At 56.3% G+C, this 12,003-nt stretch overlaps 1 protein-coding gene across 1 annotated transcript in view; it reads left to right on the top strand.

Moving 5' to 3' along the window:
* SETDB1 (SET domain bifurcated histone lysine methyltransferase 1) overlaps positions 1 to 11,225 on the top strand; it is a 15,323-nt gene extending 4,098 nt beyond the window's left edge. Inside the window, exons 8-20 of the mRNA XM_080368205.1 lie at positions 101 to 314; positions 700 to 838; positions 3,331 to 3,489; positions 4,020 to 4,622; positions 4,836 to 4,952; positions 5,258 to 5,427; positions 6,209 to 6,825; positions 7,430 to 7,458; positions 7,732 to 7,864; positions 8,502 to 8,667; positions 9,125 to 9,336; positions 9,810 to 9,898; positions 10,474 to 11,225. Coding sequence (XP_080224331.1) covers positions 101 to 314; positions 700 to 838; positions 3,331 to 3,489; positions 4,020 to 4,622; positions 4,836 to 4,952; positions 5,258 to 5,427; positions 6,209 to 6,825; positions 7,430 to 7,458; positions 7,732 to 7,864; positions 8,502 to 8,667; positions 9,125 to 9,336; positions 9,810 to 9,898; positions 10,474 to 10,591 — 2,766 coding nt within the window. The 3' untranslated portion in view covers positions 10,592 to 11,225. The remainder of the gene's footprint in view (positions 1 to 100; positions 315 to 699; positions 839 to 3,330; positions 3,490 to 4,019; positions 4,623 to 4,835; positions 4,953 to 5,257; positions 5,428 to 6,208; positions 6,826 to 7,429; positions 7,459 to 7,731; positions 7,865 to 8,501; positions 8,668 to 9,124; positions 9,337 to 9,809; positions 9,899 to 10,473) is intronic.
* The last annotated feature ends 778 nt before the right edge of the window (positions 11,226 to 12,003 follow it).

Genomic DNA, 12,003 nt, shown 5'->3' with positions numbered 1-12,003 from the left:
GCTCCCCCAGACATGATGAGTTATTTCCTGCATGGTCTTTCAAGAGCCTTCACGTCAATGCTTGCGCCTCCTTTCCATGCAATTCTGCTCACCCTAAAAGCATGCTGCTGCCTCCCAGGCCGGTACTGTACCTCTGGAAGCTCTTGCTGTAGGTGCTGTGAGTGTTGCCTTCTCCTTACTGCAGGATGATAAACGCTGTGAGTGGATTTACCGGGGTTCCACACGCCTTGAGCCCATGTTCAGCATGAAAACTTCCACGGCCTCCACCCAAGAAAAAAAGCAAAGTGGACAAGCGAGGACTCGTCCCAATGTCGGTATGTGACATCTTTTTCAGTTGATATCCTGGAATTTGAGTGGACGTGTGGTGGGTTGGTGGGGGCAGGTGGGTTGTTTTGGCTTTGGTTTGGTTTTGGTGGTTGTTTTTTTAGCAGAACTCCTGGAGCTTTAAGATTTACAGTGGGCTTTTTCCCCTGGCATAAAGATGTCACAAAACCAAACTGCATTTGGGTAAAGTGGCCGGAATCTGTTTGGGGTGACTGGCTCTGACTCAGCTCAGGCAATGACCGGGTCTTAGTTGTGAATGTCTCTGTTTTGGTTGCCTTCGGGGACTAAATCAATATTTTGTAGCTAGTGCCACAAATTTTGGTCGATGGTAGAGACTTTTCCTGCTGATATTTTGCTTTTTCGCCTCCCCACTAGGTGCCGTCAGGAGCAAAGGGCCCGTAGTACAATATACACAGGATTTAACAGGAGCTGGTACCCATTACAAACCTTTAGAGCAAATGCAGGCGGCCTCGCTGGCTGCACAGTCCGTGTCTCCGCAGCCTGCTGAGATGGAGTAAGTACCTGAGTCAGTTCTCTGCTTCCACCACTGCCTCCTTTGTGTCCCGTCTCCAGTGCTCAGCTCTTTCAGGCACCACGCTTTCTGTGCAGAGGAATCCTCAGGTGCGGGTTTCCTCCCTGACTAGGCTTGTTTCCTGGTTACACAGATCTCTTTTAGTCATGCTTCTGGGGGAAACTACAGAGAAAGGCTGCTGGATGAGTAATTGGGGGCGGGAGAGCTGACAGCCCAGCACCCCCTGAGCCAAATGCCATTGTTCTTACTCAGGGCTAAAGCTTTGCACTTGATCTATTTCCAAGTTAGAAAGTTTGCTCCTTCTCTTCTGAAAATCTGAATTGCTCCCTCGTGTCACGATCCAGGCACTGGTCCCCGGCTGCCTTGTATCCCTCCACTCGGACTGACCTGCTCGCAGACCTCAATGACTTACAAGGCGCTGAGAACTCAGGATCAGTGGTTGGTCTCGGTGGTCACAGACCAAACCCGATAAAGCTAAGCCACAGCCAAGTCGCACACGTGCCTCCCGCTGCCGGGGGCCCAAGCAGGACGTTCTCGGAGGTGCAGGCTGGTGCCCAAGGAGGCCTGGATGAAGGAGGAGCTCGGCCTTGTGATGGAGGGAGCGTGTTGGAGAACACCAGGGTACCTGGGCGTGTGCTCTGGGACTGTAATAACTTTCTAGGGGAGAGAGAGGCTCTCCCAGTTAATTACTGTCACCACTGTGGATTTCCCATCCGAATTTCTGGATGCCTGGTCCCCTGCCAGCATATCTTCTGCTGTGACTGTGCCTTGCTGCATGGGCAGAAGGGAGAAAAGAGATGTCCCAGCTGTAAGGAACCTGTGCAGCACGTGAATCTTTATTTACCCGATGCTCTCCAGGCGCAGCAGCATCTCAGGAGCCCCACCTGCCGCCAGCCTCCGGTCTCAGGAGGGGATTCCTCACCAAGTACCAGTGCAATATAAGCCGTTCTGCCCCTGGATGTGGGAGCTCACTTGAGAATGCTCCTCCTGACGGAGACGTGAGAATCAAAGCTGTAATAGCCTTGTGCCTCACCTCTTACATGACCAAGGAGAGGCCGATGCTGAAGGAGGTCTGCTCCAGAACGAGAAACGCAAGCTGCCTCCTCCACCGTCAGCCCAGGGCCAGCCTGCCAGCCCCTAACACCAGAGCAGCCCGAGCTGTCGAGGCTGTAGGAAGGATGTGCAGGGACACGGCACGAAGGCGATGAAGTTGGACTGCCTGCCTGCTGTCTCGTCGGCTGCCAAACCTCTCCTTTTCCATTTAACGGTCCTTGCATGGTTACAGGAAGCCTTTTTTGTTCCCTCCAGACAGCAGCTTTGACTTTAGGATCTTGTTTTCAGATCTGATACAAGGAGACACTACTACAGCTGTTGCCCTGCCCTGCCCTTAAGGAGTGACCGGCTTAAAGACAACTGGTTTTTAACAGTGACTGAAGGCAGCGTACCATATCGGTGTCCCTGCTGTCCCGAGGGATACTGTTGGGTTAAAACCACTTTAGTTTTAGATTATTAAAACTGCGAGAATGGTTTCTTCACTCTCGTGTTTTGTTTACTCTGAGGAAGGTCTAGTTCTCTTCCCTCTCTAGTCCCGCCTTCAAGTTCTTCTACAGTGGCAGGGAGCCACTGTCAGCTATTTCTGACTCTTTAAAGCCTGTTGATGGAAGCTTTTTTTCCTCTTCCTCTTGAATTTTGAAATGTGTGTTAACACCTTGCTTTTGAGGCAGACGTTTGCAGATAGTCACCCCCTCTTGCTCTCACTGTCTCCTCCTTTTCTGCCCTGATAACTGTGTTCTTCCACCTGTGGGAAAACCAGTGGCTGGTTTGGGGTGGTTTTCTGTTTAATCGGTATAAATGGATCAAAAACCTCCATGGTGTTTGCTCGGAACACGAAGGTAGTGTCTTCCAGGTGCCGCCCACCTTCCTGATGTGGTGCATCGGGCTGCAGAGGTGTTCGGGAGCCCCTCGTAGCCCTTTTGTCAGTGATGCTGTTACATTCCTTTGTGCAGTCACCTCTTGGTAAGGACAAGAGAGTCCACTGTACTCCTTGTTCCTCCCACTGCTCAGTACTGTTGCACTGATTGAGCCTCTGTAAACTCTTGTTTCTGCTGTTGCAGGGGTTTCTTCAAGTAGTGGTTTGTCCGGCTTCCTGAAATAAAGGCCTTGGACATCCTTACACTCCCTCTCACCCTTATCCCTTACTTCCAAATAAATAGCAGTATGTCAGAAGTTGCTTTTAGATGTAGGCGAGTTCTGGCATTTGGTTGGGGTTGTTGTGGGATCCTGCAGCACCAATAGTCAGAAATGGGTTGATTTTCACACTCGTTAGGAAAAAAAATCTGCTCTGTTTCTCTTGGACGGCACACTGTTGCCAACTTCCAGGGGGGAGTGTTATTCGGCCTGTCCCGTCTGTCTAAATCCTGCCGTTGTGTGAACGTGTACATCTTGCAGATGGCCTCCCTTCTTCCCTCACGCAGGTGCACCGACAGTCAGCTGGCCCAGTCGAGGAAGCAAGTGGCCAAGAAAAGCACATCCTTCCGTCCTGGCTCCGTGGGCTCCGGGCAGTCATCGCCTTCTTCACCTGTCCTAAGTGATGCACCTCCATCGGGACGGCTGAGCGCGGCCCCGCAGCATCGGTAGGCAGAGCTGCTTCACGCTTCCTACAAATCCCTGCGTGCGTGCGAGAGGTCGGGATTAGCACGGGTTTATTTTGTGACCGATTGACACCTTCACTCACCAGCTCGTCCAGTCCCGAGCATTCGCCTTCCTCTTGTTCTCCCTCCCAGACAACTGTTCCTGATGTTTTGTCATTGGCCTGAGCTCGGGTGGCTCTGTGGCAGTCACTGCGCAGCACAGAAGCTGCTGGTGTGTGTGCTGAGACCACATCCAGCTTGTGCTTGGTTTTGCTTCCCTAGTTCTGATTGGGGGGTGGGTTTTTCTGTTCTCTGCTGCTAGTAATGCTCCCTTTGTGGGCTGCCCAGCCTCGCCCCTCGGGGATGCTGGGGTTTGTGCCTATTTGGACTAAGCAGCAAAGCAGCGTGTCCCAGAGCAGCTGTTTTGATAGGAATTAAGTTGTGTCTCAACTAAAATCCCTCTGCAGTTGGAGGAGAAAGCGCTGCTCTTCCATAAGCCGCGGCTGTTCAGTGTGTCCCTTTCCCCCTAACAGGCTCGCCAGCGGCCAGGCAGGCGGTGGCGCAGCGCAGGCCTTCCATGGCATGATGGACCGCGTGCCCAACGAGCCCTCTTACCGAGCCCCGCTGGAGAAACTCTTCTACCTGCCACACGTCTGCAGCTACACCTGCCTGTCCCGCGTCCGTCCCATCCGCAGCGATCAGTACCGCAGCAAGAACCCCCTGCTCATCCCGCTGCTCTACGACTTCCGACGGATGACAGCCCGCCGACGGGTGAACCGCAAGATGGGCTTCCACGTCCTCTACAAGACACCCTGTGGGCTGTGCCTGAGGACCATGCAGGAGATCGAGCGCTACCTTTTCGAGACAGACTGCGACTTCCTTTTCCTGGAGATGTTCTGCCTGGATCCCTACGTGCTGGTGGATCGCAAGTTCCAGCCCTACAAGCCCTACTACTACATCGCAGACATTACCAAGGGTAAGGAGGACGTGCCGCTGTCCTGTGTCAACGAGATCGATAACACCCCGCCTCCCCAAGTGGCCTACAGCAAGGAGCGCATCCCTGGCAAAGGGGTTTACATCAACACCAGCTGGGAATTCCTCGTGGGCTGCGACTGCAAGGATGGCTGCAGGGACAAGTAGGTGAACTCCTCTGTGTCACTGCACCTGGAGGGTGGTGGGCGGCCCAGGGGGAGTCTGCTCTGGTCACTTGTAAGTTTGACTCCAAGTCAAGCCCTGTCTCTGCACATAGACATGCAAAAAGATGCGATTTTTTTTCTCCTTGCTGTAAAACCGGTGTGTAAAACTAACTTCTGGTGCACAGGTGGGTTTTTCTCTGTGTCTCTCTCTAGATCGAAATGTGCCTGTCACCAGCTGACAGTCCAGGCAACTGGCTGTACCCCAGGTGGGCAGATCAACCCCAACGCAGGATACCAGCACAAAAGGCTGGAGGAATGCCTCCCGACAGGGTAAGCAGAGCTGCGTCTTCTCCTTCCCTCACAAATACCAGCGTCGGAAACTTGGCGCTGTGAGAGAGGCGGTATTTCCCGGAGCCGAGTGGAGATACTGAAAATGTGCCTCTGCTCTTGATCCATCTGGTCCTGCGTGGCCTGGGACGCCCGTGCGTTACCCTCGCACCTGGCAGCTCCGCTCTCCCTCCTGCGCTGAGCTTGCAGTCGCTGCTGCAAGTCCCTTTGCATCGTGGCTGGTACACCGCTGAGCCTTGGGATATTGCTTTATCGAGGAAGATCTCACTGTTCTCCTTTCCTTTCAGAGTTTACGAGTGTAACAAGAGGTGCAAGTGCAACGTTAACATGTGCACCAACCGCCTGGTCCAGCACGGGCTCCAAGTCCGACTGCAGTTATTCAAGACGCAGAACAAAGGCTGGGGCATTCGCTGCCTTGATGACATTGCTAAAGGCTCCTTCGTCTGCATCTACGCAGGTAGGAGCTCGCCCTGCTGAACAGGCAGGTAGGAGCCTCTTCTTTTTCAAACAGGTGCTGTGAATGCAAAGCCTTTGTCGAGCCACCGTGCTTCCCAGCGGTCACAGGCGTTCAGATAGGAATCTGCTTGCTTTTGGTTCAGGACAGGGGGCATAAGTAGCTGAAAAGAGCCGGCTGTGTCAGGCCTGAGAGCTAGGCTTTGTTTATCGCAAAAACAAGGTGCTGCGGTGCCAGCGTGGCTGCGGTGCCAGCGTGGCTGCAGTGCCAGCGTCAAGAGAAGCGCTCGGATCCCCAGAGCTGTTTCTGCACGCTGAGCGTGGATGAACACATACCTGCTTCCTGTTTACATCAAACCAGTTGCTGGAACGTCGGCACAAACCAATAAAATGCAGAAGTTGCGCAGCTTGGTTGCGTTAACTCTGAAATGAAACTAACCGCAGGCATTGCCTGAGTTCTGGCGCTCTGGTTTCTTGCCCTTGATATTGCCCCTGCGCTACACCGTCACCTCCAGCCCTTCCGAGGCAAAGGCGGTCGCCCTGTTTGAACGCCTGGTTGGAGGTTTCCGTCTTGGAAGCCTGGATGTTAGCAGGGGCCCGCTGCAGGTTTATGTTACCTTGGGTGTCAGGGAAATACGTTGTCCTTTCCCAGCCCAGCTTTGGGATAAGGTGGTGTTGGTCCTGTTTGCTCCTCAGCGAGTCTTTGGGGAGGATAAAACCTGTGGGGTGGTAGGAACGTCATCCCTGGGAAACTCACGCTTAGGTTTCCTATTCCCCACCTCCAGGGAAAATCCTCACAGATGACTTTGCCGACAAAGAGGGGTTAGAGATGGGTGACGAATATTTTGCGAACCTGGATCACATTGAGAGCGTGGAGAACTTCAAGGAGGGCTACGAGAGCGATGCAAAGTGCTCTTCTGACAGCAGCGGGGTGGACCTCAAGGATGAAGAGGAGGAGAACACAGGCACCGAGGAGCAGGAGGAGTCCAACGAGGACAGCTCTGATGACAACTTCTGCAAGGATGAGGACTTCAGTACCAGCTCGGTGTGGCGCAGCTATGCCACGCGACGGCAGACCCGGGGCCAGAAGGAGAACGGGCTGTCGGAGACAGCCTCCAAGGACTCGGGGCTCACCCGGCAAATCAGCCACGACGAGACGGCAGTGGCCGCCTCCTGTAAGCTGCCGATATCGGAGGAGACCTCCAAGAACAAAGTGGCCTCATGGCTGAGCTCCAACAGCATGTCTGACACCTTCCAGGACAACGACAGCACCTCCTCCTTCAAGATGAGCGAAGGCGGCGAGGCCAAGGTCAGCAAAACAGAGCTCCCGGGTGAGCGAGAGAAAAACTGTGCTGCTGCCCCAGGCGAGCTGGATGGAGAGTCAAAGGCACCGAAGAAAGATGTAAGGGAGGGCTGGGGGGGTGCGGGGCACCGCGCCTGGCTTGGGGGCACGGCTGAGGAAACGGAGACACAGAGATGTCCTCGGCTGTGCTCTTGCTCAAATGGCTTCTCTACCCCTACAACACAACTGGGTGGACTGTGGTGCTGTTCGGTGTCCCCTTGCCCTGTGTTCGTGGCCTTTTGCCCACCGGGGGGGGGGGGGGGGGCAGGGGCAGGGAGGTGCTTTTCCCCTTCCTGGAGGAAGTTGTGACACAGGAGGCCACAACGAAGTGGCTCGGCATGAGCTGAGCCGAACATCCCTCCTGCCCCGGGCACGACGTGCCCATGCAGCCCTGGGAGGGGGAGCTGGGGGCAGCAGGTCTCCGTCCACCTCCCGCTCTGGAGAGGGCTGGGAGCCCCTGGGGGGGGGGCTGTGTGCAGGGTGGGAGCCCCGCGGTTGTAACTTGGCCCTTCTGGAGCACCCCCTGGACTGGGCGTCACGCCGAGCGGTGGGGACAGCCGGCTCCTCGCGCCTGGGCTGGGGTTTGGGGAGCATTTCTGCAGAAGGGCTGAAGAAAGCTCCGCAAGGGAAAGATTTTAATCTTCTGTACTTCTCCACTCTGCAGGAACCTGAAGACTCAAGCAAAATTCTTGGGTAAGATTCCTTAAATTGTATTTTCCTGCTTTTTGTTTCCAAATATCACGCTGAATGAATTGCTGTAACTCTGGGGCTGCCCCTGAACAACTCCAGTGCTGCTGCCAGAGTAAGCGGGGAGGGTGGGGGGTGGGCTGTGCCCCGGGAAATTAAACGCTTGGTGATGTGTCGGCAGTCGTGTCCGGCACTCGCCTTCCCTCAGCTGCTCCGTCTGTGCCTGGGGACACCCCCCCGGAGCTGCAGGCGTGACCCACTCTCCTCCTCGCCCCGCAGGCTGAGCGACGTGGGAAGGATGTACGGCTACAACCCCAGCCCTCCCAAACTGGAAGGGGTCCGGAGGCCGATGAGCAAGACGGCCCTGCTGCAGAGCAGGCGGCATTCCCTCACCCCGCAGCCCACCACAGACGTAAGTGGTGATCCTTCGGGCTGGGAGGCGCAGGGCTGGCTCTGCCTCGGCTCCCGCCGGGTTTGATGAGGACCTTGGACCGTGCTTTGGGTTGTTTCTATGCCACCGTTGTTCCCAGTTGAGCACTGGTGGTTCGGAGTTGGGATTTCCTGGGGACAGTTGATTTCCTTCAGACAGTGGGGCCCTTCACGGTTCCGAAAGCCCAAGAAGAGAGGACAGCACGGCCTTTGGGCCGTGACCGAACGGGATGCAGCGTGCCTAGCACGCCAGGGAGCCGTTGCTTGGCAGAGCCGGGTCTAGGAAGCCATCCTGGGGGGGACCAGCTTTGGGTTTTGGGGTCTTCTCCTTTCCTTGCAAAACCCAGAGCACCTAACGGTGCAGGCTCGAGTTCCCCGCAGCCTGGGTGCCCCCTGGAACCTCGCTGCCCTCTCAGCCACCGGCCTGTGAGGTGGTTTCTGCCCCGTTCAGCTCTGAGCCACCTCCAAAGGGCTTCCAAGAGCACAGAGGTCCTCTGCTCGGAGAGAGCACGGAACCGTGGGGGACGAGGGAGCCCTGAACGTCGCTTGGGAAGGAAGCGGGAGAGCGACGCTCCCACCTGGCGCAGGTTGCGCTCGGAGCTGTTCCTGCCTTTCCACAGGACGTGCTGACCCTGTCCAGCAGCACCGACAGCGACGGGGAGAACGGGCGGGCGGCGGCGGGGCAGGCCCAGGGCACCACCAACGACAGCGACGACATCCAGACCATTTCCTCGGGCTCCGAGGAGGAGGAAGGGGATGACAAGAAAAACCCCTCGTCTGGCTCAGGTGCGGACAGCTGCTGGGGTCGGAAAGGACGGGGGGGGCAGCGAGAAATTTTGGCCAGAAACCACCGGGAAGGGCTCGTGAGGACACACCAGTGTGAGCGTGTTGCATCCCGCTCCACACACCTCCGAGTTTTGCCTGAGGACTGAAGTCTGAAGGTTCCCCGTGTGTTGTTTGAGATATAACTGCAAACTCCTGGTCCTGAAGGACTAGATATTTCTGGACATCTTCAGAAAAAGCAACTGTGGGGCTTATGAGGGTGGGTCTCCAGGCTGTGCTGGGCCGAGCGGAGCTGGGAGCTTCCCAGGAGCCACCCCAGGGTGGTATTTTAGGTCTGAGCTGCATCCCTCAGGCGCTCGCTGCCCCCGTGTGAAAGAGGGGAGCCAGCAGCGCTACCGCGGGGCTTCTCTTCTGGAGGACGAGAGAGAACGGGGTGGCGTTGGCTCCTCTCTTGCAGCAGGTCCCGTGAAGAGGCAGGTGGCGGTGAAATCCACCCGGGGCTTCGCCCTGAAATCGACTCACGGCATCGCCATCAAGTCCACCAACATGGCAGCAGCCGACAAGGGCGAGAGCGCGCCCGTCCATAAAACCACTCGCCAGTTCTACGACGGAGAGGAGTCCTGCTACATCATCGATGCCAAGCTGGAGGGCAACCTGGGCCGGTACCTCAACGTGAGTCACTGCCCCGGCAGCGGGCGAAAGGGAGCGTCCCCCCGGCAGCTGGGAAGGGAAGGGGACATCTTTGGGGTGACTTGGCCTTTCAGGGGGCCTGTTCCTCCCCAAGACTAGATAAATACAGTAAAAAAAAGTGGGAAAAGAGCAAGATTAGGATGATCCATGCCCCTCCCCCCGCCCCTAACGTGAGTGAAACGAGGCAGCTGCTCCAGCCCCATGACACGTGGTGAGCAGGATGGCCAAGTCAGTCCTTCCAGCGCCGTTACCTTTGCAAGCGTGGATCCTGTGACTCATCCCTGGCGGCGCAGGCAGGGGAGGGAGCGTGGCCTGTTTCAGCAGGCTTACGCTGGATGCGGCGGACAAATCGGGAACGCTGCTTGTTTATAAAGGCTTGTGTTTACCACGGGCCGCTTTGCGCCCCTTCCGACGCAGGAACTTGCTCACTGCGGTTGTCTCCGCTCCCTTCACAGCATAGCTGCAGTCCGAACCTCTTCGTGCAGAACGTTTTTGTGGACACGCACGACCTCCGCTTCCCCTGGGTCGCCTTCTTCGCCAGCAAGTGAGTTGTGGTGCACAGGGAAGGGCCGCTGGGACCCCACTCCTTGGCCAGGGGTTTCCTACTCCTGGTAGCCACTGCCCCTTAATTTTACACCAGCCCGAGCGGGGAAAAGCTTGGAGCCAAGTTGGGCGAGGGTCTCTCTCCTCTGCTGGAGATCCTGGTGCGCTTCGCATCAGTTTTAGACCTTCCCGAAGCGGGGAGTTAAGTGCGGAGCAGCCAGCTGCCCAGCTCGTTCGAGTCACAAACCTTCCCGGCAGCGCCAGGCGGGCGGTGGTGGATCCCTGCCACGTGCCTTTTGGGCACCGCGAGCACGGCGTCGCCTCTCTGAAGCCCCACGGGAGTGATTCATCGAACTTTGTCCCTTCGCTCGCTGCAGAGCCGAGGGCAGCCGCGCTGGCTGCTTCCCCCTTGCCCCAGAAGCAGGACCCTGCCGCCCTGGCCAGAGAGGTCCCGGGCAAGGCCTTGCGCTCTGCTAGCAGGAGCTCCAGCTTATCCTTCTTTTTGGAATCACCTCTTCTCCCAGCCTGTCCGGTTTCTTAATAATTTTTTTTATTATTTTGTTTTTTACTTCCCAGGAGGATACGAGCCGGCACGGAGCTGACATGGGATTACAACTACGAAGTAGGCAGCGTGGAAGGCAAAGAGCTGCTGTGCTGCTGTGGGGCTATCGAGTGCCGAGGGCGGCTGCTCTGAGCGCCCTCCTGCCCCCAGCGGATCCCTCCTGCCCCCAGGCCTGGTGCTGACTTTCCCTTGGCGAGGGGAAAGTTTCCTCTCAAGAGGTAGTTGTTTAATAGTAACCATTACGAAGCCGATTAGAGCTCCACGTTCTCCCGTTCCCTTGAAAGTTACAGCAGCAGATGGGGATGGATCAAACTGTAAACCGGCACGGCACGGGGGTGACGGCCACGCCACGCTGCTTTCCCTCACGTCCCAGGGCTGCAGGCTCCCTGCCTGTCCCGCAGGAAAGGCTGTTAGCCCGGCCCTTACCTCCCCGAGCTGCGCACAAGCAGCTGTTCCGGCTCTCCACCACCTTTAAGACACAAAGCCCTGGGCAGCTACAGCTCCCAGTGGTGCTGCTGCTGGTTTTCCAGCAGGAAACCCTTCCCCAAGACTCCAGGGAAGTGTTTTATGTCCCTGCGGCCTCGGGATGGGACAGGAGCGAGGAGGGAGACAAGCCCAGGGAGAGCGGACCAATCTGGATTTACAGCAGTGACACAAATTTAAGAGGGGGGAAAGAAAGTATCTGTCTTCAACTGTGATATGTTGTAAAAATCTTTTCATTGTTAAAAAGCAATAAAGTATGTTTTTCTATTAAAAAAAAAAAAAACCCAAACAAACAAACAAAAATGCCCTGAACCTTAGACACAGCCAAAAGCCCTGAAAAAGCAGGATTTACCCGCTTCCTTCATCCCCGTTTCCACGGGGTTTGCAGGAAAACTGCCAGAGGCAGATGGGCACAGATGGGCACAGGGAGGGTGACCCACGCACCCCCCGAGGCACTTTCACCTTTCCTTCCTCCTAGCAAAACAAATACTCATTAAACCCTCCACTTGTTCAAACTAACGAGAAACGGGTTGAACTTTTCTTGCTGGGGAGCCGACCCGCTGCCGGTTGCTTTCTCCCACCCTCCTCAGGAGCTGAAAACGCGGCGCTGGAGCTGCAGCCGGGGCAGCCTTGAACTTGACTCAGTCAAACCCGACTCGATTTAGGCACCTGCGGAGGGGTAGGGAAGGGCAGAGCTGGCGCGGGCAGCCAGGGAGAGTGGAGCAGCCGCCTGCCAGCCTGGTCTGGCTGCTGGACACAAACCCGCAGCAGTTCCACAGGGAAAATTTGCTTCCCCTTCCCCCGCCCCCACCCACCCCCTGGCAGCAACACACAATTCCCAGTGTTGGGGTTTGGCTGTTTTTTTCGGGGTGTGGGGGGGAGCAGCTCGTACCTGCACATCCAAACGGTTCGATAAAGCACCGTAAACACAGGCTAAAAGAGGCAGATTATTATTTTTTTGAATAAACTGGAATCAAATCTCACGTCACCCAGCAGCTGAAATGCAAAAACACCGGCCTGGGGGGAGCTGGAACAGGTTCCAGCCGCCACCCCCCATCCCT

This window comes from Falco punctatus (genome assembly GCF_963210335.1).
Source record: "Falco punctatus genome assembly, chromosome: 18".
Lineage (NCBI taxonomy): Eukaryota > Metazoa > Chordata > Aves > Falconiformes > Falconidae > Falco > Falco punctatus.
The sequence above is the reverse complement of the archived record's forward strand: the minus strand, read 5'-3'. Positions and strand labels throughout refer to the sequence as shown.